The following is a 25837-nucleotide window of genomic DNA, read 5'->3' as shown; positions in this document are numbered from 1 at the left end:
AAAGGACGGCATGAAACCTTTAACTCAAGATAGAAGAATGCATCCTTTAAGTCAATTTTTGGAAATTTTTGACTATTGTGCAGCTCTGAGAGGCAGTCATCCAATGTCGGTATCGGGTGTTTCATACTGAGAACAGCCTTATTTAAACATCGATAATCGATTGTGATTCGTCCATCTCTTGAGCTTTTGATGATTGGAACCGCATCAATTGGTGCTCGGCGATATGGGATATGCATTGGTGTTTTTTCAGGATCCACCTCTATGTGCACCTTAATCCCCTTCAAAGAATTCATCTCCACACCAGAATACACTGTCTGTACTGCCAATCCAACCTTTAAAACACCAAGTTCCTCAGCCACAGTCTTTCCTAGGATTGCTTCCCCATCTAGCGCTTATTTCAATTACAGTTTTAAGTTAATCAACAATCTTTAGTGCTGACTTGCCTCCATATACACACAGTTGTTGCTCATCCTTACTTAGTTTATATAATCTTTTAGCCACACAGCCTCTCTTCTTTAGAGATTCCCATGTGGCTCTGTCAATGACTGAGCATTAAGCTCCTGAGTCAACTCTCATTACTTGTTCCACATCTCCAATTTTGCATCGAATCAGGATGTTATCATTCATAGATGAATCTTGGGCTCCAACTGTTGATTTATAAATTTGCCAGCTGGCCAGGCTGCTTTCTGTGCTGCTTGTGTCACTTTCTTCAGAGGAAGAACAGTTTTTACAATGAACTGTTTTTACATGTTTCGTTCGAGTTTTTTTTCGATTTTCTCCTCGTCCGGATTGATTCGATTTGTAGTTCAAGCACTCTTCCTTTGAATGATAAGCTGCTGCCAGGTGTAAGAGTCTAGCACATAATGAGCAAGTTGAGTCCCAGCCGGGACAAGCAGGGTTATTAGCAGAATGCCCTACAGCATTACACCTGTAGCATTTCGATTGCTTAAATTTATTTCTGGACTGTTTTTGATTCTCAATTTTTCTAACAAATTTAGAGTCATCTAATGACTTTTCTCCTTTCATAGTGAATAATTGAATCTCTAGTGCTTCCAGAGGCTTCTCAAGATCGTATATAGTACTTTTTCCTAGGGCCTGCTTTTGAAGTTCGGAAGAGGAAAAAGCAGGAGAAAATCAGTTGATCCCTTAACTGATTTTCATTATCTATAAATTCACATTTGGCAGCCTGTGCAGGCAGACAAACCAAAAATTGTTCGATATTTTCTTCATTTTTCTGTTTCATATTTCTCATACACAATATTTTCCTAGGTGTAAAATACTTGTTTAGGCTATTAATACATAGTTCAAAAACAGATTGTTCATAATCAGACTGTTGTACTTTTGTTGTGTTATCTGGAAGTTTCACTGTTGGTTTAACTTTTTCTTTGGGGAAACAATAATAAATATTCTGTAATTCTGTAGCTCCACAATGTAATAAGGCCTTTCTGTCCCAATTTGTAATGTCCTTAGCTATAATATATACCTCAAATGCACGTACCCATTGTGGCCATTTCCATTTTTTTCACCTTTTCGGAAACTTTTAGGATTTCTTTTAAATAAAAACCACTGAATTGAATCACTTTAATAAACTTTAATACACTAATTTAATAAGCTTTGATGCACACACATAAAAATCACACTTCAATTAAATCATCTGTGTAACCTCTTCTCAGTTTTACCAGATACCTATATTTCTTATAAAAAATAAAATTAATATTTTATATACAGTTAACTACATTATGTACCATTTTAAATTATATGTTTAGGTTAAATAGGATTTCAATTAAATTTTTGACTTGATATAAACCTATTAAATGTTTTAGATTTGTATTTAAATTACTGTAAGGTCAAAAGTGAAGGAAAACACAAATTTAATTTTATTTCCTGTAAAAATTATTTATTTATTTTTTCAGTAGGTTACAATAAAAATGCAATCAAAGACTTATTTGTCGAAAACTTTGAGGGTCTCTTGAGTCCCAAAAAAATTATTAAAAAAAGTTGATCTGTTGTCATCGTCCACATTTCCTCTTTTACAACTGAACTATATTCAATAAAACTTTGGGAATGATTAAAAATTACATCATTAAACTTTTTTCACAAAATTTATTTTTGTAAATTGAAATATATTGTTAGTAAAATTAAGTATTTAAAAAAAATATATATTATAATTACAGTTAATTGTTAGTTGAAAATGAAATCATGGACTAATGCTTACATTATACAAATTATAGAGTCTTAATAATGTAATGTTTAATGAAGTGTAACTTTTAAATATTGCCGTGTATATATGAATAAAAAAAGGTGAATATAACTTATGACTTATGATCCTTTATATGTACATTTATTTATAGTTTAATATTTTTAATAATACTTATTTTATTTTCATTATTCATTATTAGGTATGTCTGGTATATCTGCTCACACAGTGACTGCTGCTTTACGAGATTTGTATGAGTTGATGGATAAGGGCTTGTCAATACCCCCTATTATGCTGTTACAAGTTTTACAGATGATTTTTCCTAGGTTTGCTGAAAAAAACGAAAATGGTACTTTTGTTCAGCAAGTAAGCAATTTTTTTTTTTTTTTTTTTAATTAACTAGATATTTCCCAATGCTGAAACTAAGTATACAGTATTTTTTTTTTTTTTTTTTTTTAATTAACTAGATATTTCCCAATGCTGAAACTAAGTATACAGTATTTACTTAATTGAACTTATGAATTTATGTATGTAATTTTGTCTCATTATTATTATTATTTTTTTTAATTTAGTTTAATGATTCCTATTCACAAATAATTTGGACAATGTAAGACTTTATTAATTAATTTTAATATTTTGTTTCAGAACATTAGTAATAATATTACTTTTTTTTTTTTTAATTTCCTGAAAGTATTTTGTGTTACATAAAAGTATGTTAATGTATGTACCTCCGCAATATTTAGAATATTACTTGAAAATAGATAAAAAATTAAAATATACATAGAGATGATTTTCCATAAGATAATTTGAAGGAGAGGTCAGGCCTGTGGTCAAGAAGGAAGAAGAAATAGTTATCAACTATTTATTAATTTTTTCCAATCTCAACTGTCAGTTGAGGGATCCTCTGTATACACTTCCAGTTAATAACCCTGATGAAGATAGATAGACCAAAACATCAGCCGAAAATAAATAAGTAGTTCGTAACTTTTTTTCCTTCTGGACTCTAGCCCTGATCATTTCCTTCCAAAAATTAAAATATATGTTTTTAAATATTTATTTTACAAATTAAAAAAAACAAAAAGTGAGCATATAAATCAGACCCCCCCTTTATATATTTATATGGGATATGTAAATGTGTAGGTCAAAAATAAAAAATCTTTAATCCTTTCGCTCTCAGTGGGATAAAACGTCCTAGGGGATGCTTTGAATTATCTGTAGAGTAAAGTAACTGTGGGAAATGGGATTATTTCCTAGTACCACTGGGACTCCTTGGGACAACTTACCGCTACTACAGGGACACCTTACCCCCACCACTGGGACACATTAGGACACTTTACCCCTACCACTAGCTAATTTTTTTGTTTTCTCAATTTTTTCATAATTGGTGGTGAAAGAAATAAATCACAATTATTTATATTGAACTAATAGAAATATACTCATCTGATCCTTTTGCACCAGGTATACAAATAAATTTTGTTTTGAAATTAAACAATAATACTGTTTAAATAAAAATATCAATATAAAATCAACACAGTTAGTTTGATTTTCAAGTTTATATTTAAGTTGATTCCCTGGATATCCTGTTCTTGTTATGTTATCTGTTGTTAAAGTGCTTGCATATGCGTGTGTGTACATTTTTTGTTTTTCTTTAGTTATAAGGTTTTTATTCACTATTGATTCTCATATATATATAATTTTTTATCATTAATAGGATGCTAATGAATGTTGGACAGAGATTGTGCGTATGTTGCAGCAGAAACTTGAATCTGTGAATAATGATAGGCCGTCTTCTAATAAGTAGGTTGCCTGAAAAGTTATTGAGTTTTCTTATAATTAATTTAAAACACCTAATATTTTACTACTTTATCTTGACAGGTATTTTGTAGATCAATTTTTTGGCGGTGTTTTTGAAGTTGAACTGAAATGTGATGAAGCTGGAAATGAGCCTGTTTCAAAGTCTGAGGAAAATTTTTTGCAGCTGAGTTGTTTTATCTCTCAAGACGTTAAACATATGCATACTGGATTGTTATCGGTTAGTTATATTTTTTCTTGGTTCTTGGTTTCATATGTCTTCTAAATGATATGTCTATTTCCCTATTAAAATGACTGTATTTTGTCTTAAAATAGCATGTGTGACCTGCAGCTAATATGGAGATCGGTAGGTTATTTAAAACGATGTTATTGATTCTGTTACTGAAACCTGTTATTTGTTTCTATTAATTGTAAAAAAAAGATTAAATGTTTATTCCGTTGAAATTAAAAATTGTTACAATGTTGTGAAAGTTGAAATTTATTCTAAATGGCCAATAAAATAATAATTTCCCTATTCAATAAATTTATTATGGTAGCAATGGTTGGACCTTAGTTACAAAACCAGTGCTGAAAGTAGAAGTTCAGTTAAACTTTTGCAAGTCTGTTTAGTGTAGTTAAAAGTAGCTGTTGTCTTGATTACAGATAAATGAATGTGCCTACTGAATCTGTATTTCCAGGTCACCAATTTATTAAAGGTGTGTGATTTATAGGATTTACTTTCATTGATAAGTTAATGTTCATGCTTAATGTTGTTTTTAATATTTTAGTTATGATTTTATTAGTCTTTATGTGAATAATATGTTACTACCGAGTGATCACATCATATTGAGGTACATCTTTCATATAATATAAATGGGTTATATTGAATTTTATTTTACCTAAAATTATTCTTAAATCTTTAATTTTCTCAATCCTGTCTTTACTTTAAATACCCTCTGTAATGCAAAATCAATATCTATTATTTATTATAGATTAACACGTTCGTTGCTGAATGGGTGTGTAGGAAGTTTCCCAGAAATCAATTATTTTTTTTTTATAAAACTTGTTAGATATGTATACTTTATTGTCTTATTTGACTTTTTTTTTTTCATGTTTTCTTATAATGCCATCCATTTGTCACGAAATCCCAGGTTAGTAAATCCATGTGCACACACATACATATCACTTGCTTTCTGTGACTTTTATCATGTTATATTTTAGCTCATAACAATTATCCAATAAATAACAAACATTTTTTTTTTTTTTAATTTTTGGAGTTGTTAGGGGTGAAAACTCTATTACAAGCATTTGCCACATTAAAGCATGAAACTAGGCCACACATCTGAAAGAAGTGGTGAAGGTGTTTATTGCCAAGACCTACCCAAGGGAGTGTCTGTCGCAAGATAATAATGAGGGATTCATAAGATGTTCTTTGTTATGCCTTCCCAGTATGGTTTGTGCCTTGTGGCAAAGGGCTGGTCGTGCTTCTGGTTTTGATAGGATAGATTTGTAGTTCCTAAGAATAGTATTTTCTATATTGGATAAAGTCTGTTGATGGTCTTCAATGTTTGGCTAGACAAGGTATACTTTCAAAGGAGCTTGAGCTAATTTTAGATTCCTTTACAAGATAGGAGACAAGAATAAGAAATTAGCCAAGTCTTAGAGGACTGTATGTCTCTTCTCCTTCATGAGCAAAGTGTTGAAGAACCTGTTGGTCAATAGCCTACTGCAGTTTTCTCAAGAATGGTGAGCCATTCATGCCACTACAGATTCACTAAAGCTAGAGGGCGCTGTTAAGTTAAAATGAGGCAAAAAAGAATGTTATGGTTTGATAACATAACTCTTTGACCTATTCTTGACCTTTGACAGTGTTTGGGGGTCGAGCATACTCGAGACACTGTTCCTGCAGTATTTGATAAGTAGTTGGAAGTTCTGGGAGAGGTGCGCTGCCATGATTCAGATTGATGATTTGGTTGTTGTGACCATTCTTATGAGGGATTTGACTGACAGGACTCGCCCTGTTATTCTTAATATACACGGAGAAAGGATATTTCCAATTGTTTATTGAATATTAAAAAAATTATATTTCTATATAAAAGGGAGATGGTTCGTGTGCCGTAAAAAAATAAAATAAAAATCAAACTCAAATAGTAATTTAACTATTTAATGTGAACCAGTGTTGCACCCCTGGTTGTAGGGCTTCATCAGGGCTAAAAATGATACAAACAACTAAAATTAAGATTTCATTGAAAAGTATAAATAAAAAATAATGATATAAAGGTACTAGACAATTGATGAAAACAGGAATAAATAAAAAATAGACATAAAAGAAATAATAAAAGACAGTTGCCACTAAAAGATGTAAAAATAAGGGAAATAAGAATAAAAGTCAATGATAATGAACAACATAGGGCACCCACCTTACTGAATGGAAGTTAACATAAAAATGAGCTGAAGACCAACAAGATAGAGGAGTGGGGGGGGGGGAGTGGCAGTTAAAAGATATATTACATTTGAAGGCAAAAAGATATAAAATAATGTTAAAGTAAATATAATATTAGGAAATATGTAATATAGGCAGACATACTGCACAAAATTGAATAGAGGTAGAAGGTATGTAAATTTATATAACAAAAACAATTAATTAATTATTAGTATTATTAATACTTTAATTGTAAAGTAATAAATGTTAGATAAAGTGGAGGTAACAGATAAATATAAAATATATTAATAAAAATATAAAAGATGAATTGTAAACATTAAATATTAAGTATTGAATGAAGATATAAGGGGAGAATATGAGACAAATAAAAAAAAAAACAGAAAAAAAAAGATATGGGTGGATAATAAGTTAGTTGACTTCTGAAATGCAGAACATCAACTTTATGATGGATTTCTGTTGTAAATTGATATGTATTGATTCCAAAATGAGGCGTTTTTTTATGGTTGGGGACAGTAGCGAGAATAGATATGTGGTCAAAGTTAATACGTTGATTGACATGGCAATTTCCAGAAATCTGGCCTAAAATGACAATTTGATTTAATCACATGATATTATTAAAAACTCTAATTCTAGATCATCAAAAAAAAGCATAGAAAATGTGTTTTGAAAAAAAAAAAAAAAAATCTTACAAAGGTCTTACGAATCTTACTTCGTAGTTAGCTTCTGTAACAGAAATCTCTTCGCGGAAGCCAACTACGAGTTAATTCACATGCAGACACGCTTTGACCTGTCACTTCTCTGAAGCTCAATCATAGATACACATCCATATTCGTACTCAAGCAAAAAACATATTATTTCTGCCCAGCCTGTAAAGAGAAGCCAGCCCTTTGTGTGAAAGATTGTTTTAAGAAGGTCCACAAACAATAAAATATCATTTTATTTTCTGAATTTGAACTAATTTTTATAATTATATTTTTGTTCGTTTTAATAAATTTTTTGTTTATGCAAGCCAGGATTGATTTTTCTGTTCTTTTCCCAGAAGCCATCTATCGATATTAGCACTGATATATTTCGAGTTTAATCGTAGCTGCACAAAAATAGCAGGTAATCACAGGACGAGATAACTGGTAATTGGCATCCTAGAAAAGAACGGAATCTATGAGTTATCTCGTAGTTGGCAGTCAATGTGTTAAAAGAATGACCAAGAGTTGAAATATGTTTAGAAAGTTTAGATGCAAAAGGTTTACAGGTGTTGGTAGAAGTTTTGTGCTGGAAAATACAGTTTTTAAGTTGGTTTTTAGTTTTGCCATTATTAGAAGAATGACAACTAGGGGTAGAACAGGGAATCCGGTAAACTACATTGGAACAGTGTTGGAAAGGAACAGGGTCTTTTAAATTAGAGGAAAAGGTAGGAAATATTGTTGTGGGACTTCAGGCCAAGACATAGGGTATGTTAGAGGATTGTAATAGTTCTTTATTTATTTCCATTTTCTGGTCAGCACCTTTCTAAAACATTTGAGCCACACCCTGACATCCTTAATCCAACTCAAATCGAATACAATGAAGAATGTATTAAGAATATCTGAAGAATCCCAACTTCAGATGACACTTCCTCCTAAAGCATTTCCTCCTTAAAGATATCCAACATCATTCAGAAGTTACCTTCCCGCAAAGCTCCCAGTTATGACCTAATTACATCCCATATTCTAAAACATCTTCCTCAAAAATCTGTTCTATTCCTCACCTACATCTACAATACTGTCCTCAGATCCACATATTTTGCTGACCCTTGGAAATTATCCATAACAAAAATGGATTGTTTGGATTCCCAAACCTCAAAAGCTGCCAGAATACCCATCCTCCTACTGTTCTATCTCTCTGTTACCTATCATGGGCAAAATCCTTGAGAAACTCATCTTAAAACGCCTGTATCCCATCCTTGATTCCAACCACATAATCCCAGATCACCAGTTTGGATTCCGAACATCCTACTCCACTATCCAGCAATGCCATCGTGTGGTTGATGTTGTCTCGTCTTCATTGGAGCACGGAATGTACTGCTCAGGTGTCTTTCTTGATGTAGAACAGGCTTTTGATCGAGTCTGGCACCCAGGACTGCTATACAAGATCCGTAAATTCTTACCCCCTACATACTTCCTCATTATCCGTTCTTATTTCTCCGACAGATTATTTCAAGTAAATTACAACGGCGCTTATTCATCCCTATTCCGTCAGTCTGCTGGTGTACCTCAGGGTAGTATCCTTGGTCCTATCCTTTATACAGTTTTCACAGCTGACATCCCAACACAATCCTTACCTCGTATGCCGGTGACACATGTCTATTGTCAGTGAACAATGATCCTTACATTGTATTCCAATCCCACATCACCACCCTTGAAGAATGGTGCCAAAATTGGAGGATTAAAATTAATTCTATTAAATCACATTTACCCTTCGTCGTTAACCCATGACCTCTTGCCCTACAGTATCCTTTAATAATACCGCAAATGTACTTTTTTATACAGTTGTAAATAACAATAAATAAATTATTAAAAAAAAAAAAATTCCATTTTCATTAATTATCTTGTACCTTTTAGTAATTGTTGTTTATTTGTAGTTTTCACTGTAAATCTTAATTATAGTTATTAGTATCTTTTTTAATCCTGATGAAGCCCTGCAACATGGGGTCAAACGTTGGCTCACATTATAATTACCATGGTATATCAATAGTATAATTACCATTTGAGTTTTTTTTATCGCACCTGGATCATCTTCATTTTATATGTTACCCACCATCAATTAACAGTCTTCCAATCATATTTTTCAATAAATTATATTATGTGTCAAAGATAATTTAAGAAGGCGCTAACAGATATATGTTTATTTATCATAAATTATAAAATAATGTGTACACTTTCTTTGTTCAGCTTTCTGTTTTTTCCTGGTGAAAGATTTTCAAATTCTTGAATGTCCGGGTCCTGTACCTGGACTTGAATTTCCTAAAAATTAATATATGATATTTTAAAATATTGAAAAAGAATTTTACTACTTATAGAAGTTTTACACATTCCAGATTTGAAATCAGCTTTCCTTTTCCTTTCAGTCCAACAGGATTCTAAATGAAAATTCAGTTTTGTAATTAATAAAGACATGATATTCAATGTGTATGTATATTAAACAAATACATCTTACGAGTTTCTTTCTTGTGTCAAAAAAAAAAAATTATTTTGTGCAAAATCTTAAGATTAAAATTAGAAAAAATATTTTTCTGAATTAATATACAAACACTTATTAAATATTTAATTAGAAAATACAATTTTTAATGAGAATATGAAAGCCAAAATGTGTATTGATTTTCACCTACCTTTAGTATTGAATATCTCTTGAACAGTGAGTCTAAAATGGAAGTGAATTTCAAAGCTGGAAGCATAGACATTCCGTTAAATATTTCTACCTACCACAGCAGATATTTTCCTACAACCTCCAACTGAAACTATACAGAATCATGCTTGTAGATTGTTATCTTGAGGTGCCGCAAGTCAGCAATCGAAAGCCACCTCGCATCTTATAATGCCATTCAGCAACAAACGTGTTAAGGGACTGACTGCTAGCAGGCAAGAAATTATTTCAATAAAATATTTGAAGAACAACTAATGCTTTCTTAAAATAATATTGTGGATTAATGAAAAATTTTGCTTTTGTCTGTTTTTTCTCCAATAAAGCCTATTGTGTCTCTAATTTTGAACTTAATGCAAATTTGTTGGTGACCAAATGTCTTACTCGGATCTCCCCTTTATTGGTTCTTCATTGGCTGTGATAAAAAGAAATAGGTCTTTAACACCTCTTTCTTTTTTTAGGAAGTGGGATCCATTTTTGATCATCTATCTGGATTACAACTTGCTTGGCTCAATGTTTGAAGAAAAAACAATTTTTTGTGGGACAAGATCATTTTGAAGATTATGGTATACTACCATCTTCTAAATATTTAACATTGTTTCGGAAATAGATATTTTATATTAAGTATCTTTTTTACAGTAGACTGACCCAATCACTTGCCTATTTGTCTTAATGTCATTTTGATATCATTCCAAGATTTTCCAAGTTAGTGTATTCCCATAGACTCCCTGTTGGAGTGTTCTTATGTTTCCTATAATTTTGGCTACTTTGAATTGCGAAGTTGGTTAGATTTGTTGTGATTATCATTTTTTTTTTCTTACTCTAGTTAGTAAGAGTCTGTAATAAATTCAGGATCATATCGAAAGGTTCTTAAACAACTTCTTAAGAGATGATCAATACTTATCTTAGTGCTTATATGATTGTGGAAAATTTAATTGACATATGCACGATTTTTAATCTTAGAAGGAAGGTAGGTTCTAGTAAATTGGCTTTGTAGAGAGGTTGGTTTGATCCCATTGTCCTTAAACTGCTTAAAAGCAAGTCTTGTTTTAGGAAACATGAATGCAACCAAATAAAATAAAGCAATTTTCAGGCTGAATATAAAGCTATTCCTGAAATATGTAACTGTGATAGTGGTAAGCCCTACTGATTGCTTATCAGCTATTATTATTGTGATGACATGAATAAATCTAGAATTTTAAGAATAGTCCCTTGAAAATATTTTTTTAATTGAAGTTTAAATTTCTTATTTTTTATTATAAATCCACACAATGTTTTGCTTTAGTAATTATTCTTGGACCCTGGTTTTCAACATAATTTTTAAGTTCTATATTTTAATCATATATTCCCTCAAACTTCAATTAATTATTTTATTTATGAAATTCCTACTTATTTTCCTAGATAACTTTGAAATGTAAACATTTCAGTATAATAAGTTAAACTTCTAAAAACATTTATTGAAACATTGATTGTTATTGAAGTGTGTACCAGGTTTACAGATTTGAAAATCAAACTGCAAATAAAAATGCTTACTTTTCTTTAAGCAGGTATTTGATGTTTTTACATTCCTTTTTAAAAATCAGCCCATAGTCCATTTTTTTTTTTTGTAATTTTTGTGATCCTTTGAAATAAGTTTGTTTCATTTATTTTGATCTAGGCATTGTAGGTTCATTATCACTCTTGTAGCAAATAAGGTCTTAAAGGCAAACCAAGTGCACTACCAGATCAGTAATAGCATATTTGTCTACTGTGAAGTAGTTCAAGATATGAGGCACATGGATATACATCAATATATCTCCTGATCCTCAACTACAGTGTTGAGTGCGGGATGATGCTGCATATGCATAACACTGTAAATATGCTCAGCATAGTTTTCCAAGCATGAATATAAAGTCTATTGTTCAGAGATTTGCTGGTTCGAATCCGGCCTGGGGCACTGACTTTTTTCATCAAGTGACGGTCCCACAAAATGAAAAACTTAACACCCCACCATGGTTAGAATAGGTTGGTCACCTGTATATAACTAGGCAAACATCACCATTGCTGTGGATTGCCTTAAAAATATATATATATCAACCTCTAAACCAAAAAAATATATATATAAATTGATTATATGGAATATTATGACATGTGGAGCATAAATAACAATCTCAAAAAAAAAAACCTTTAGAGTACCAAAATGGAATACAAGTGTGGAGCAGGAGACTTGATTGGGAAAAAAATAAATTAATTAGAGAAAAAAATGGAAATGATTTAGACATTTAAAAAACATATCAGATATAAGATTGCCAAAGGATGTTGAGGGGGATTGTTGAGATGGATATATTCGAAGCACGTATGATTGTTACCAATGGTTGAGGTGTAGTGATGTAGGCAGAGGTATCAGATGGCCCCGAACAATTTGTATTCAGATGAATGCCTCGGAATAGGTTGAGGAGAGGTTTCAGATAGGATGATCGGATATGTTGAAGTAGTACTTAAGATATTCAAAGGGAAACCTATCATGTTCAAGTTGAAAAGGGTATTAGCAGTGTTGGCCTCAGACATTTGGTGACACCAGGAAATTTCGTCTTTAGTCAGGCTCTCTAAAAATTCATTCTATCAAAAGAATTTTAGATGACTTAATATTTGAATTGTATTTCATTCAATATATCCATTAGTAGTATGTTAAAATGAATTAATCTTTTACTTTTTTATTAATTCACTAGTGATGAGCACCCGCCAGTGTTGGTCGAGGTTGCCTCACCCTGATTTAATGGGTATTTGTACCAGTCCGAACTTTTTGCAAATATGATACAAATGCAATAAATACTCTTCACAATGAAAATTGTCCTAGTCTTGTTCTAAGAAAAGTTATGCTTGATCTACTATTTTTGATTCATCAAAACAATATAAATTATAAATTATTTTTTGACTTCACATATATTACTTCTTTATATGAACCATAAAATATTTGTTGTACGTTGGCTAGATAATGATCTGATGACGCTACGAATTTTGGCCTGCTGAAACCACTTGTACAAGTAAAACAGTGAGGATAGCATGAAAGAATTTATCTTTACCCCCAGGCTAATGTAACCTCTTAACTCAACGTAGCGAAAATGCAACATTTTTTTTCTGGGTACGTAGAGCACTTGTAATGAAACAATTAATTATTATTCATCATTTAGGGTACCAATAATTTTTTTTTTTCAATAGAAAACAAAAATATTTTAATTGTTTTGTTGGGCAGAAATTGGTTAGTAATAGTTACATAGAGGCCAGCTAAGGTTTATCAAGCTCAATTAAAACAAAGGCAATTTAATAAAGCTGGTGAATCAAGGCATACCCATTCATATTTACAAATTTTCTTAAAGTATATTTTGAACTGATGACTCAGAAATATGATCAGGATAATTAAAAGAAGTAATGAAGTAAAGTAGAATAACATTCTTTAAGTAGTGTTATATTTTTTTTTATTACATAGTGTTGGTTCATCAACTGCATACATACTCCCGAACATCTCGGGCCACAAAAAATAATTCAGGGGCCTACCTGCAGCCACTAATTTGACAGCTCTGTGTTAGATAAGTAATGTACTAAATATATAGTGACTAAGAAACAGAGAAACAATCATGACAATTCAGGAACGTGTTCCCTTTTGGAATAAACTATAATCTTTATTCTATGAATTATTGTTCTAAAGAAAACAGGGACAATATGTCTTAGATATGTTCTTTAAGTTCTTAGTGTTTATGTAGGATGTTGGGTTAGGAATCAAAGATGGAAAAAAGAAAAGTTCTTTGAAAAAAATGAGATCATTCTATTCCTACATGTCCAATCCCGTTACAAAAGAAAAACATATGAGTAAATCATAAATCAGGAACTAAACATTTCTTACTTTACTAAATAATATATTGATTATGCTTGTTTAAAATAAACCACACTATTAAAAAGAGCATGGAAAATCCATTAAAATAGCTTTGTTCCTCACTTAAGTTCCTCAAAAAGTGGAAATTGTTTTGATCCTACACTACTCATATTTTCTATCTCTTTCCCCTGTTCTCACACCAGCAAACATGAACTTTTTTTTGTTTTTTAGTCATGTTTTCACCAGTACTTGATAGAGGTTACAGTTTGAATAAAAGTTGTAAAGAATACAATTTTGTACATGTTAATTATTTGAAGTATTTTTCTAAGATTATTGGCAATGGAACTCTAGGTCCCTTCAAAGTTAAGTAAAGTGGCAGAATTATGATATTTTTGTGAGTTTTATTTATACTTTTTTATTAATCTGTCAATACTTATAACTTAAATAAAATGAGAATGTAAGAATGGGTCATCAAACCCCCCTTGAATGGTCTTAAAAAGAGAATGTAAGAATGGGTGGTCAAATCCTTGTTGCATGGTCCAGCTGAACAGAAGGGAAGCAGAGGTGTGATGGAGACCCTCTCCAGACTTATCTCCCATCCTTACATCCTCATTTTTTTAAATGTTTATTAGGAGTTACAAAGAGAAGAAAAAAACTTAATAAAAAATAGTATAAATAAACCCTTTCAGCATCGAAGCAGCTTTTGTTTAGTGATTGTTTCCATTTCTTTTCATACTCCAAGTTTGACATACTACATCAAATGAAATCAAAAGTTTAAGGCTCTTTTCTCAATAATTGTATTCCTTATTTCTTAAGAATTGTATCCATTATTATTCCTGTGATTCACTTCACTTGGATTAAATTGTTGTGAGTCTTAACATATTTATAAAATAAATTAATTCATTCTAAGATATATAAATTTAAAATAAGCTTTTTATCCACTGTTAGTAATTTATTTATTTCTTCTATGTCTACAAGTAAGTGCATAATGTGGCCTTGCAATGTCGATAAAAAATTTTGAATTTGAGTTTTCAACAGAAATACACATTTTGAGGTCCCCAACTCCAAATAATCTAGCTACGCAAAATGGTCTCTGGGTGTTTTTTTTTTTTTTTTTTTTTTGCTGATTGGTTTAAAATCTTTATAAGATGAACTGCAACAAATAAAAAGTAGGATTCTTACTCACTAAAAAAAAACCACATCCTAATTCTTGTTTAGAACCGCTGTTGAGCATTACTTCATATGGCTGAATGGCTATATACTTACTTCTTTGCCACTGCCTGGCCTCTCCTTTCTAGCTCTTGTGTTCTGAACCTTCCGCTGATTTGTGCTCCATAGTCTGCTGTTGTACTCCAGTTCTGCTGCCAAGTTATCATCAAAATGACTAAGTTTTCCGGCATTGATTTCTTGCCAAATTTGCCCTTCTTTTTCTTTAGCAAAACCTCAACAACAGAAGAACAAATATTCAGCTGTTTCATTCACTGCATCACAAGGTGGACACAATGATCTGTCCTCAATTTTGGAGCAGGCTAAGTTTGCCCTGATGTAACTGTGTCCTGTAAGTAGTTGGGTGAAGTAATAATGCACCTCCCCATGTTTCCAGGATATTCATGTTGATTTATCGGGAATCATATTTTGAGCCAATTTTCCAGTAGATGAGGCATTCCAACATCTCTGCAATCTTTCAAAGATATGATTCTCTCTTCTTTTGCTTATGTAGCTCAATGAGCATCTTCTTGTTTTATTCGGAATATCCAGCTGCGTTCATCTGCCAAAAGATTAATCGGAGGCATAGCTGGGCTGTCACACACAGCATTGTATGACACAGTGCAAAAAGCTTGAGCAACACACAGAGCACTTCTTTGATGAACTCTGATAACTTTACAGACATATGTGGTGTGTGTGAACAGACTAGCTTAAAATAAAAAAGTTATGCAAAACTGAAACTACATATTTAAGGCATGTATATGCTTGGGATACGACAGCAACTTTTTCAGTAATATCAATCAATGGGAAATGCCACTTTATAGAATAGATTTTTCAAATTTCTCCAAAATGGCTATAACAATTTTGATTAAACTGAGTGAATCAATGAGCAATTAAGTGCTCTTTAATACCAAATAGGTCTTATCCTCATTGAAATAGTCTGACAGGGCATAAATGCCATATTGTCAAAAAATCTTCCTCTAAAGTACCTTTATAATTATGAGATATAGTTGACCGTGGATGACGTACGAGGAGAAGATGGTTGGGGGTGCGGTCAAAGAGAAACACAAATAAGTTGGTGTAACCTATTTTATTGTGCCAACGTTTCGGCTAGAGTTTCTATCCTTCTTCAGGGCTAAGAACAGAACAAGATAACAACCACAGTAAGTACAGAAAAAAAAAAAAAGTATAAACAGAATAACATAAGATGAATAATTATATAAAATAGAATTAATAAAATGAAGTGATGAAAGAAGTGGGAAATAAAATGTATTCATAGGTAATTGAAAAAGTGGGTAAAATAACATAATTAAGGAAATGAAATAAAAATGAAGTTATATAATGCAAAGGAGTATGAACATATTAAAATATAAGATGATCAGGGTTGCGGTCAAAAAAAGAAGAACAAATAGTTTAAAAAATATTTGTTCTTCTTTTTTTGACCGCAACCCTGACCATCTTCTTATATTTAAATCTTTACGGTCAACTATATATACATATGTATAATATGAACACATTAGTTATTAATAATTTAAAAATTGAAATATGGAAAGAAAAAGAAAATTGAGAGGAAGAAAATATATGTAACAATAATAATTCCTAAAGAGGCAAAATATAAGTAAAGTATACCATAAAAAATGAATAGAAAAAAAATTTTTTTGAAAACACCAATAATATAGTGAACATAACTTATAACGTGGGTAAGGAAAATGGAGAAAAGAAGAGGTGGTAAAATAAAGAAAGGGGAAAGAAAAAAAAGAATAAAATGAACCTGTTAGCTTGAAAATCAAACGCCTAATGGATACTGTACCAATGACAGCCAAACTCTGAATTAAAAAAGCCATTACAAGAATGACTAAGTGTTGTTTAAGAGGAAACGTTATGAGAGGGTAAAAATAAAAAGTAGAAAATGTAATACTTAGTCATTCTTGTGACGGCTTTTTTAATTCAGAGTTTGGCCGTCATTGGCGCAGTATCCATTAGGTGTTTGATTTTCAAGCTAACAGGTTCGTTTTATTCTTTTTTTTCTTTCCCCTTTCTTTATTTTACCACCTCTTCTTTTCCCCATTTTCCTTACCCACGTTATAAGTTATGTTCACTATATTATTGGTGTTTTCAAAAAAAAATTTTTTTCTATTCATTTCTTATGGTATACTTTACTTATATTTTGCCTCTTTATCAATTATTATTGTTACATATATTTTCTTCCTCTCAATTTTCTTTTTCTTTCCATATTTTAATTTTTAAATTATTAATAACTAATATGTTCATATTATATACCGTAAAGATTTAAATATAAGAAGATGGTCAGGGTTGCGGTCAAAAAAAGAAGAACAAATAGTTTTTAAACTATTTGTTCTTCTTTTTTTGACCGCAACCCTGACCATCTTATATTTTAATATGTTCATACTTCTTTGGATTATATAACTTCATTTTTATTTCATTTCCTTAATTATGTTATTTTACCCACTTTTTCAATTACCTATGTATACCTTTTATTTCCCGCTTCTTTCATTACTTCATTTTATTAATTCTATTTTGAAAAATTATTCATTCTATGTTATTCTGTTTATACTTTCTTTTTTATTTTCTGTACTTACTGTGGTTGTTATCTTGTTCTGTTCTTAGCCCTGAAGAAGGCTAGAAACTCTAGCCGAAATGTTGGCACAATAAAATAGGTTACACCAACTTATTTGTGTTTCTCTTTGACCGCACCCCCAACCATCTTCTCCTCGTAAAGTACCTTTAATTTTGTTATTTTAAAATACATAACCAGTTCTCATTGTTAACAATGATAAACAATGTTTAAATACAAAATATGAAAGAATTTCATAAATAACTAGAGGAGAAAAAAGAAAAATAGATACAGCAGATTCTAACGGGAAAAGCCCAGATCTTTCTCGCTTTCATGACAGCCTCCTTACTTTTTATTAAACTGTTGTATTCTTTACGGGAACAAAATACTTACTTTAACCCGAGCCCACTAATCTACACAAAACTTGGGAATGTTAATAGGGTGGTAATTGAAAATTTTGTGATATACGAACTGCCCCAGATTTTTTTTTTTAATAAATTGAAGGAAAATACAAACATTAAGAAATATTTGCTTGTTCAAATAAATGTTTAATTTATTAGTAAATTTGACTTATAGATTTTTTAAAACCATAACACTCCAGATTTGGCTTTGGTACATCAAAAAACTTCCTACCAAAAGTATCATAAAAAATAAAAATAATCATAATAAATAAATCAATTCAGAGGGGTTTTTAAAGTTTGTATTGAAGTTCAGATCTCGTCTTCAGTTTATCTGATTTCAACATTCTATTCATTAGAAAGAGTAGAATTTCTTCTTTCCATAAAATTAACAGCTATTGGACATAATCTTAGAAGAATTATTTGAACTTTGTAAACAAATATGATTACAAAATAAAGTAGAATTGTTTTTTCAAATAAAGGGTTTCATTGAAATCGGTGATACCAATCACTAAGAATAAATTCAGTCTTTCAGTGAAAAGATTCACTAAAATTATATAAGTTACATTTAAAAGTTTTACCTTGGTGATTTGACAAACAATTTAATAAACCACTCTGGGTCGTTTAATTCTGTTATCACTTACTGCTGAAATCAATTAATTGATGGAATAAGGATTAATTCTAAGTATTTTACATTGTTTAATTTTTTTTCTTAATTCAAAAATCTGCTATCAAAATTTTACTGATTTCTTTATGACATTGATTATCATTAGATATTTGTAAGTGATGAATTATGATAAATCACCTATTTAATTGACTTATTTATAATATGAATTTCTAGGTAGTACTTTACATAATATTATATTATTAATGCAAAGAAAATATATGTAATTATGCTGAATTATCAATAAACATAAGTTTTCCTCCTCAGTTCATAAAATAATATTGGTTGATTACTCTATAGACTCAGTTTTTTACAAGTTTTATAATTTGAGAATAAATGTTGGGACACATGTTTAATATTTTTGGATATGGAATCGCCAAAAAAATGTAATTAAAATTTGTGACTCCCTCACTCAACCATTATCAGTTTCTATGTTTTTTTTTGTTTTTTTTTATTTTAGGTTACAATTATTTTTCTATAGATTAGTATTAGTTTTGTTGATATTGGTATACAACTGGGATAAATTAATTTGTGAATAACTGGAAAAAAATATATTTTTATACATTTATAATTGACAAAAAATATTCCTCTAAATTTTTCAATAATAAAACCAAATTCAATAGGATAATCCCTTATTTTGATTGAATGACTGTCTTATACCATATGAATATAATAATTTGTATGATTTACTCCCATGTCTTCACCTAAGCTGTTCTTAGTTGCTCCAAGTTTTCAGGATGGCCAATTCTTTCTACTTATTTATTTTTTTAAAATTTGTTGGAGTAATTTGTTAAAAGTTTAAATGCAACTCCTATAATAGTGTGAGTGAATCTGTTATTATTAAAAATGAGGGTCATGTTTTATTGCTCTTATAGATATGCAATATAAAAATTTAATATACATTTCACTTTATTTGTACAATTCATTAATTTCATAACTAATTTTTCAGAAACTGCAAGAAAAGATTACAAAACATTCAAAGGTACTTGATCGCGATGCCATTTTTACCAGAACAGTAAGTAAAATATTTTTAATTACTTTTTATTGTTATTTTTTCCATCACTATATTTTAAAATTATGTTTTTTGCATTTAACCATTTTCTTACTAGCTGTCCAAGACAAAAAAACAAAATTTTTACTTCTTTAAAATATAATTTTTTGGTTATTGAAAATGCTATTATTTGTTTTCTAGCAACCCAGTAATGTTTTAATATTTTGGTGTAATTACTCTTAGTGTTGATGTATCCATTTCCAATTTAATAATTTTCTATGTTATGTGAAGGCTTTTAATAATAATCAATGAAGGGAAGAAATATAGTTGCCAATAAGTCCTTCATAGTTCATAAATGGTTTGTGTATATGGTAGTGATTTTGGTGGATAATTTGAAAGTAAGAAAAATTAGATATTTATGATTTTAAATTTAAAAAAATAGGTTTTTAACTTATAATTAATGAATGCCCTGGGCAGAATAGCCTGCAAAAGAAATTCTAAATTTAATGTGAGAAAGAATTTATAATTGAAGATGTCCTTGAGGATGGCTAAAATGGCCGAAACATTGGACCGATGAAATAAATAAGTGTTGAGACAAAAAAGGATACAAGTTTTGATTTATTTAATAAATAATTACCTTGTCTTAAGAAATTGAAATAATATAATTACTATTTTATGTTATATTTATGTATTTAAACATGTTTATAAATAAATAATCAGTATTACGAAATAGTAAAAGAAGCCAAATTATCTGGTTGTTGATCATAGTGATCTGTGTGATTAAAATGCATCAAAACCATGTCTGATACTAATGTTAAGATCCTTTAATTACTATTACAGACAGTTGGTGAGTTGAAAAGATAAGACGGACAGTGACACAGACCTGCGGCTGTATAGTAAGAGAGATTAAAAATTTCCGTTGCTGACCTCTCAGATCGCCCGCCACTAATGCTGGGTTAATATTCCTGTTTCATGTGCATTGTAGATCCATCCTGTCCTCTGTGAAGTTATGTTCATCCATTAGTGTTTCCGATGTGTTGACATTTTTTATAGAACTTAAGTTGAAACCCATGGCTCTTCCTACAGATCCTCTGCATAGAGCTTTTCTTTAAAATGGCATATTAATATTCTTTACCTGCTACCTCTTTTTCGGTATTATTTGGTCAGTTGTTCAATTTAAAGTTATAGTTTTATTGAGAATGCAAAACTTATCAATAAAAGTTGGAATTGATGATCAATGTGGATAATATGGTGGAACTTCCCTCAATAGACACTATTAACACATGGATATCTCCCATATGAGGACAGTTTTATTTTCCCCAACATCATACCATTTACTTTTTATTTTTTTCAACTTCTGTTAACTGGATCTTCTAATAAATGGACACGGACATAGATTTAGCCCTTTTTGTTTTGAAAAATGCTTTCTTAACCATAATTCCCTGGAACGGTAGATAGTTGTTATTAATGCAGCCTGTTATAGTAATTTCTTAGAAGTTTATATCGCAGAACAGCCAACTGTTTTTATGTAAACAAATTTTTGAGTGGAGAAAGAGCATTAGGAGATGCCAATATGATTAGTAACTGATCGAAAAAATTTCTAATTTCTTAGATGGCTATTTAGCCAAAGACATTTTTAATGTAAATGAGGAGAAGATGGTTGGGGGTGGTGCGGTCAGAGAAGAACATTTTTAATAGTTTTATTTGTTAAAGCACTGCCAAATAAAACAATTACAGTTTACTTAGTCCTTAAAATTTAAGCATAATTACTTATTTGATATGTTTTGTAAAATTATATAAATAAGTAAACATGTGCGATTATAAAAAATAAAATCACTTCAAGCTCTTTTTACGTACTTTGTTGCATTTTCCAATTTAAACTCTATTATTTTATTTATTTTCTTATGGTGTTTCAGATTTTAATCAGGCTCATATTTTGAAAACTTTTTTTCCCATAAACTAACACTTCTAGTAAGTGGACCGATTAATATTTATTAGAAATCTCCATTTAAAAGAAGTTTCACTATATATATAATAAGTTTTCTTTCTTAAGTTTAATTTAATGACTTTCATTTTTATTATTAATATTGATTATAAACAATATATTTTATTTTATTACAGTCAAGGATAAAAAGACTTCCAGCATACCTTACTGTACAGTTTGTTAGATTTTATTACAAGGAGAAAGAGGCAATAAATGCCAAGATCTTAAAAGAAGTGAAGTATCCCTTTGAATTTGATGCATATGATCTTTGTACTCCGCAGCTTCAAAATGATCTGAAGCCAATGAGAGATCGTTTTAAGGTAATTTTGTATTCTTGAATAATGTTTAACCAAATTCAGATTTTAGAATATTGATCCTATTGTCAGTAGTTTAGTGTCACTGCCTAAACCATGGAGGTATGTGTTCAATCTTGGAACTATTGAATTTTATTATAAAGAGGACAAGGTTAGGTGAATGGAGTCTACTCAGGTTCAAGATAGCTACTGATTGGGCATGTGCATAATGAAGTTGTGATACATTTTAACAATTTGAAATAAAAGTTATGAGGAATTGTGTTTAGTTATTATTACTCTATTTTTAACTTTTACTCAATCTCAATATAGTTACTATCACTCTATTTTTAACTTTTACTCAACATAGTTACTATTATTCTATCTTCAACCTTTACTGAACATTGTTACTATTACTCCATTTTTAACTTTTACTCGATATAGTTACTGTTTCTCTATTTTTAACTTTTACTCAATATAGTTACTATTACTCCATTTTAACTTTTACTCAAAACCAACAGTTTTATTAATAAAAATTATTATTATAGTACCTCTTCCTTATTTCTTTATTTAGCAGTTTTAACCCTTTTAGTTTTATACTGCTCATTTTGAATCTTCCCTATTTTTAACATATTTACAGTCATTTCATGCTGTAAATCCTTCTTTGCCATTATTGAGTAAATCAAGCTGGTGTGGGTGTTGGCCTCTTTATCCACAATAACCTCAGCCCCAAGTTCTTTTCTTCTCAACAAATTCAGGTTTCTTTCTCAAAGATGCCTGTTTGCAAAAATCAATCAGTTCCTGTTTTATGCTTACTCTATAATTACCCTCACGTATCCTTAGAGTGTTGGTCTTAATCTCTATGCAATTTCTCTCAAACCTAATGTTCCATTTTCAGCATCATATTGATACCTGCTCTTTTTGCTCACTCCTTAATATCCTTCTCCTCTAATGTTTTTATCACCTTTTTAGCCCCTTAAATTTTTTACATTGTGTAATATTGATTCCCTAATGTTTTTCCATTGGACATTATGAACTCAAAACTCCCTTCTTTTGATCAGCATTTGAACAATCCTTTCTAACTTGAGTATCATGCAGGGACTGCAGTCTTTAAAGAATTTGGCTTTAAAAAAAGTTGACTTTGTAATTGGAAAGTGATTAATTTTTTTTTATAATGAATTAACCTCTCAGTGTAAACTCTGTGAGATGGGTATGAAAATAATCTTTATAATGGGGGAGGGGAGAGTACTGTGCTCTTTGAAGGAGGTTATCCGGCCAAGTTTGGTGGAATTTAGTTCTGCTGCTTGAATTTTTGAGTAAGTGGAAATCAACCATTGTGATCCAATTGCAGTAGTAATAATAAAAGGATTGGTTTTAATCTATTTGAGAACATATGTTTGATAAGGTAATATGAAAGTATCCCCTTTTTCATTTTTATTTGATTGTTTCTTCTACGAGATGTTAGAACAAGAAAACTCTCCCTCCTCCCTCTTGAGTTAAAGAAAAAAATATATCTTACTATTAATTTACAGTCTAATTTTTTTTTTTTTTTTTTCTTTGCAGGAATATGATGATAAAAAGGCTATGGTCGCTAAATTGAAAAAAATCCAGGATGGAGAGGATGGTGACAAAGAAGATTTTGAAAAGCAGCCATTTTATTTTGAGAATGGTGATTATAATATTTTCTTTATTATATTTATCATTTACTACTGCGAATTAAGCATTCTTCCTTTTTTGCAATAGCACCAGTCTATTCCTATGTGTATATCATTTGAATTTATAATCTCGTATATTTTGGACTATCTTCTGTATGATACTTGAAACTAATTGATAGTTTCTTCTAATTATCAATTTGTTTTCACTTATTCGCTGTTTACCCTCTTGATTTTATTATTACACACATTATTGTTTGTTTGATTATAGAAGCATTGCTACTGATGTATCAAATGCATTTCATCTAATTAATTAGTTTTAATTCAATTTGGCTAAATTAATTTGACTAATTGCCCTATTCTCAACTTCTTGGTAATTCTTATCAATAAATGAAATAAATTATTGTAAATTAAATATTATTTAGTTGATTTCGGAATATACTTAAGGAGAGTAATGTGTTTTGTCTGTCAATTTCTTGGTACTAGCAATTTTTTGGGTGAGTTGCTGAACAAATTTTCATGCTTGATGGCTCAAATCGCCCAATGACATTTCATCAATGTTTTGAAATAATTTGATACAGAAATACTGAAAAATATTTTTTTTTATATTTTAAGTATTCTCAACTTGATGATTGAGAGGCCCCACTTAGACCACCAGAGAGCGACAGTCCTATATCACTATCAAAATATTTGCTTAAAACAATAATTGCTCTTTCTGTTTTAAGCAATTATTTCAATAGTGATATAGGACTGTCGCTCTCTGGGCATATAATTCCAAAAGAGATTTTTTCTAATTGTCATTTAAAAATCTTTTTCTGAAGGATATGTTCTTATTTGTTATTGTATTTACATACTTGTGGAAGCACAGTGGTAAGGCAGTATGCTACTCTGCAGTATCCCACTTCAAGGACCCAGGTTCAAATCCAGCTGTGGCAGATAATTATTTACTGTTATACTAAAGCCATGAATCAACCATGTGGGTTCTGGAGCCCTCTTGAGGTCCACCCATCCTCATAAAGTGGATACCCTTAATTGGGAGAATTCTGGCAGTTGAGTGTGATCTTGGAAAAATCATCTCCTTGTATAACCATTGTTCTAAAAACTGTGCTTTTTTACAAAGTACTGAAACCATGACCCTTCATGGGTCGAAGGAGTTCACATTATTATTTAGGAATTTTCCTTATTCTCTGTTTTCACTGGAAGTATAAGTTTCTGATTATGCTCGTAGTCCCGAGCAAAACAACTTTCTGCATAAGTTCCAGAATATTCAGTGACAGATCCAGGTCCTTAATGCTCTCCAGTGTTGTCTCTGGGATCAGACCATTGGTTGAGATAATCAACGGTAGTATCCTGGCTTTCTCAAGCTTATACAGTTGTTTTAATTCCTCTCCTAGATCCTGATACTTCTGAATTTTTTCGGCTACCATCTTGTGAAGGTTGTCATCCGATAGTACCCTTAATTCTATAATACTTGCATATTTCCCTCTCATAGAGATTATCAAGATATTAGGCTTATTATGAAGAATAGTGTGATCGGTAATGATGGCCTGGTCGCAATAGAGCTTAACATCCCATCTATCAATGATTGCTTGTGGGCTGTACTAGTAATAAGTTCTGATGTTGTTCAGAAGTTTCAATTTTTTGGCTAATTCTTGATGGACAATTTTAGCTATATTGTTGTGCCTTAGTAAATATTCTTTCCCAGGAAGCATTTGCCAGCTTGATGTTATGTGCTAAATTAATTATGATGCTGTTCCACAGAGTTGACAAGATTCTGTTATGCTTTCTGCACATATACGGCATCTGTAGGTCCTGGTTGCTATCACCTAGTCCTGTATGGCAAAAATAAATCCTTCTGTTTCTGTGTAAAGGGCACCCTTGCGAAGCCATATTAAGGATGCACTTCTATAGATTCCTCTTTCCGATATACTAAAAAAAGTCTTCCATGCAGTTCCTTAGATTTCCAGTTTTCAAGCAGAAGTTCTTGGTTCACTGCAGAGGGAAGATTTTCATTTTTAAGGCTTAGCACGATGTTGCCGATGTCCAATGCCTCAATAATTGAGATAACTCTTGAAGATATGTTGGCTTGGAAATAGTTCCAAAAATTTTCTTCTTCACTGCGGCAAGCTTTTAACGCCCTATGTGCCCTATGAATTTATCCTCGAATAGCTTTTTAACATCTAGTAGCTGTTGTATCCCCAGATATTTGTAAGATTAATTTTCGTCAAGGCTCCTGATTACATCATTATTAAAGAGCTCCATATTATTTAAATCTATCACTTTTCCTTTTTTTGATATGGAGTACAGCACATTTATCGAGACCCATCTTGATATGAATGTCCTCACAGAAGACCCTTACTGTTTTGCAGATCATTCTCATTCCTGGCACACAATTTGATG

General features: G+C 30.9%; 1 protein-coding gene across 1 annotated transcript in view; it reads left to right on the top strand.

The window, feature by feature from the left end:
- Usp14 (ubiquitin specific protease 14) overlaps positions 1–25837 on the top strand; it is a 46573-nt gene that overhangs the window by 15302 nt on the left and 5434 nt on the right. The window contains exons 5-10 of the mRNA XM_014416185.2: positions 2400–2563; positions 3909–3994; positions 4073–4229; positions 19470–19535; positions 21633–21815; positions 23349–23454. Coding sequence (XP_014271671.1) covers positions 2400–2563; positions 3909–3994; positions 4073–4229; positions 19470–19535; positions 21633–21815; positions 23349–23454 — 762 coding nt within the window. The remainder of the gene's footprint in view (positions 1–2399; positions 2564–3908; positions 3995–4072; positions 4230–19469; positions 19536–21632; positions 21816–23348; positions 23455–25837) is intronic.

The sequence above is a fragment of the Halyomorpha halys genome, unplaced genomic scaffold (genome assembly GCF_000696795.3).
Source record: "Halyomorpha halys isolate HHAL.00 unplaced genomic scaffold, Hhal_1.1 Scaffold115.1, whole genome shotgun sequence".
NCBI classification, from domain to species: Eukaryota; Metazoa; Arthropoda; class Insecta; order Hemiptera; family Pentatomidae; genus Halyomorpha; species Halyomorpha halys.
The sequence above is the reverse complement of the archived record's forward strand: the minus strand, read 5'-3'. Positions and strand labels throughout refer to the sequence as shown.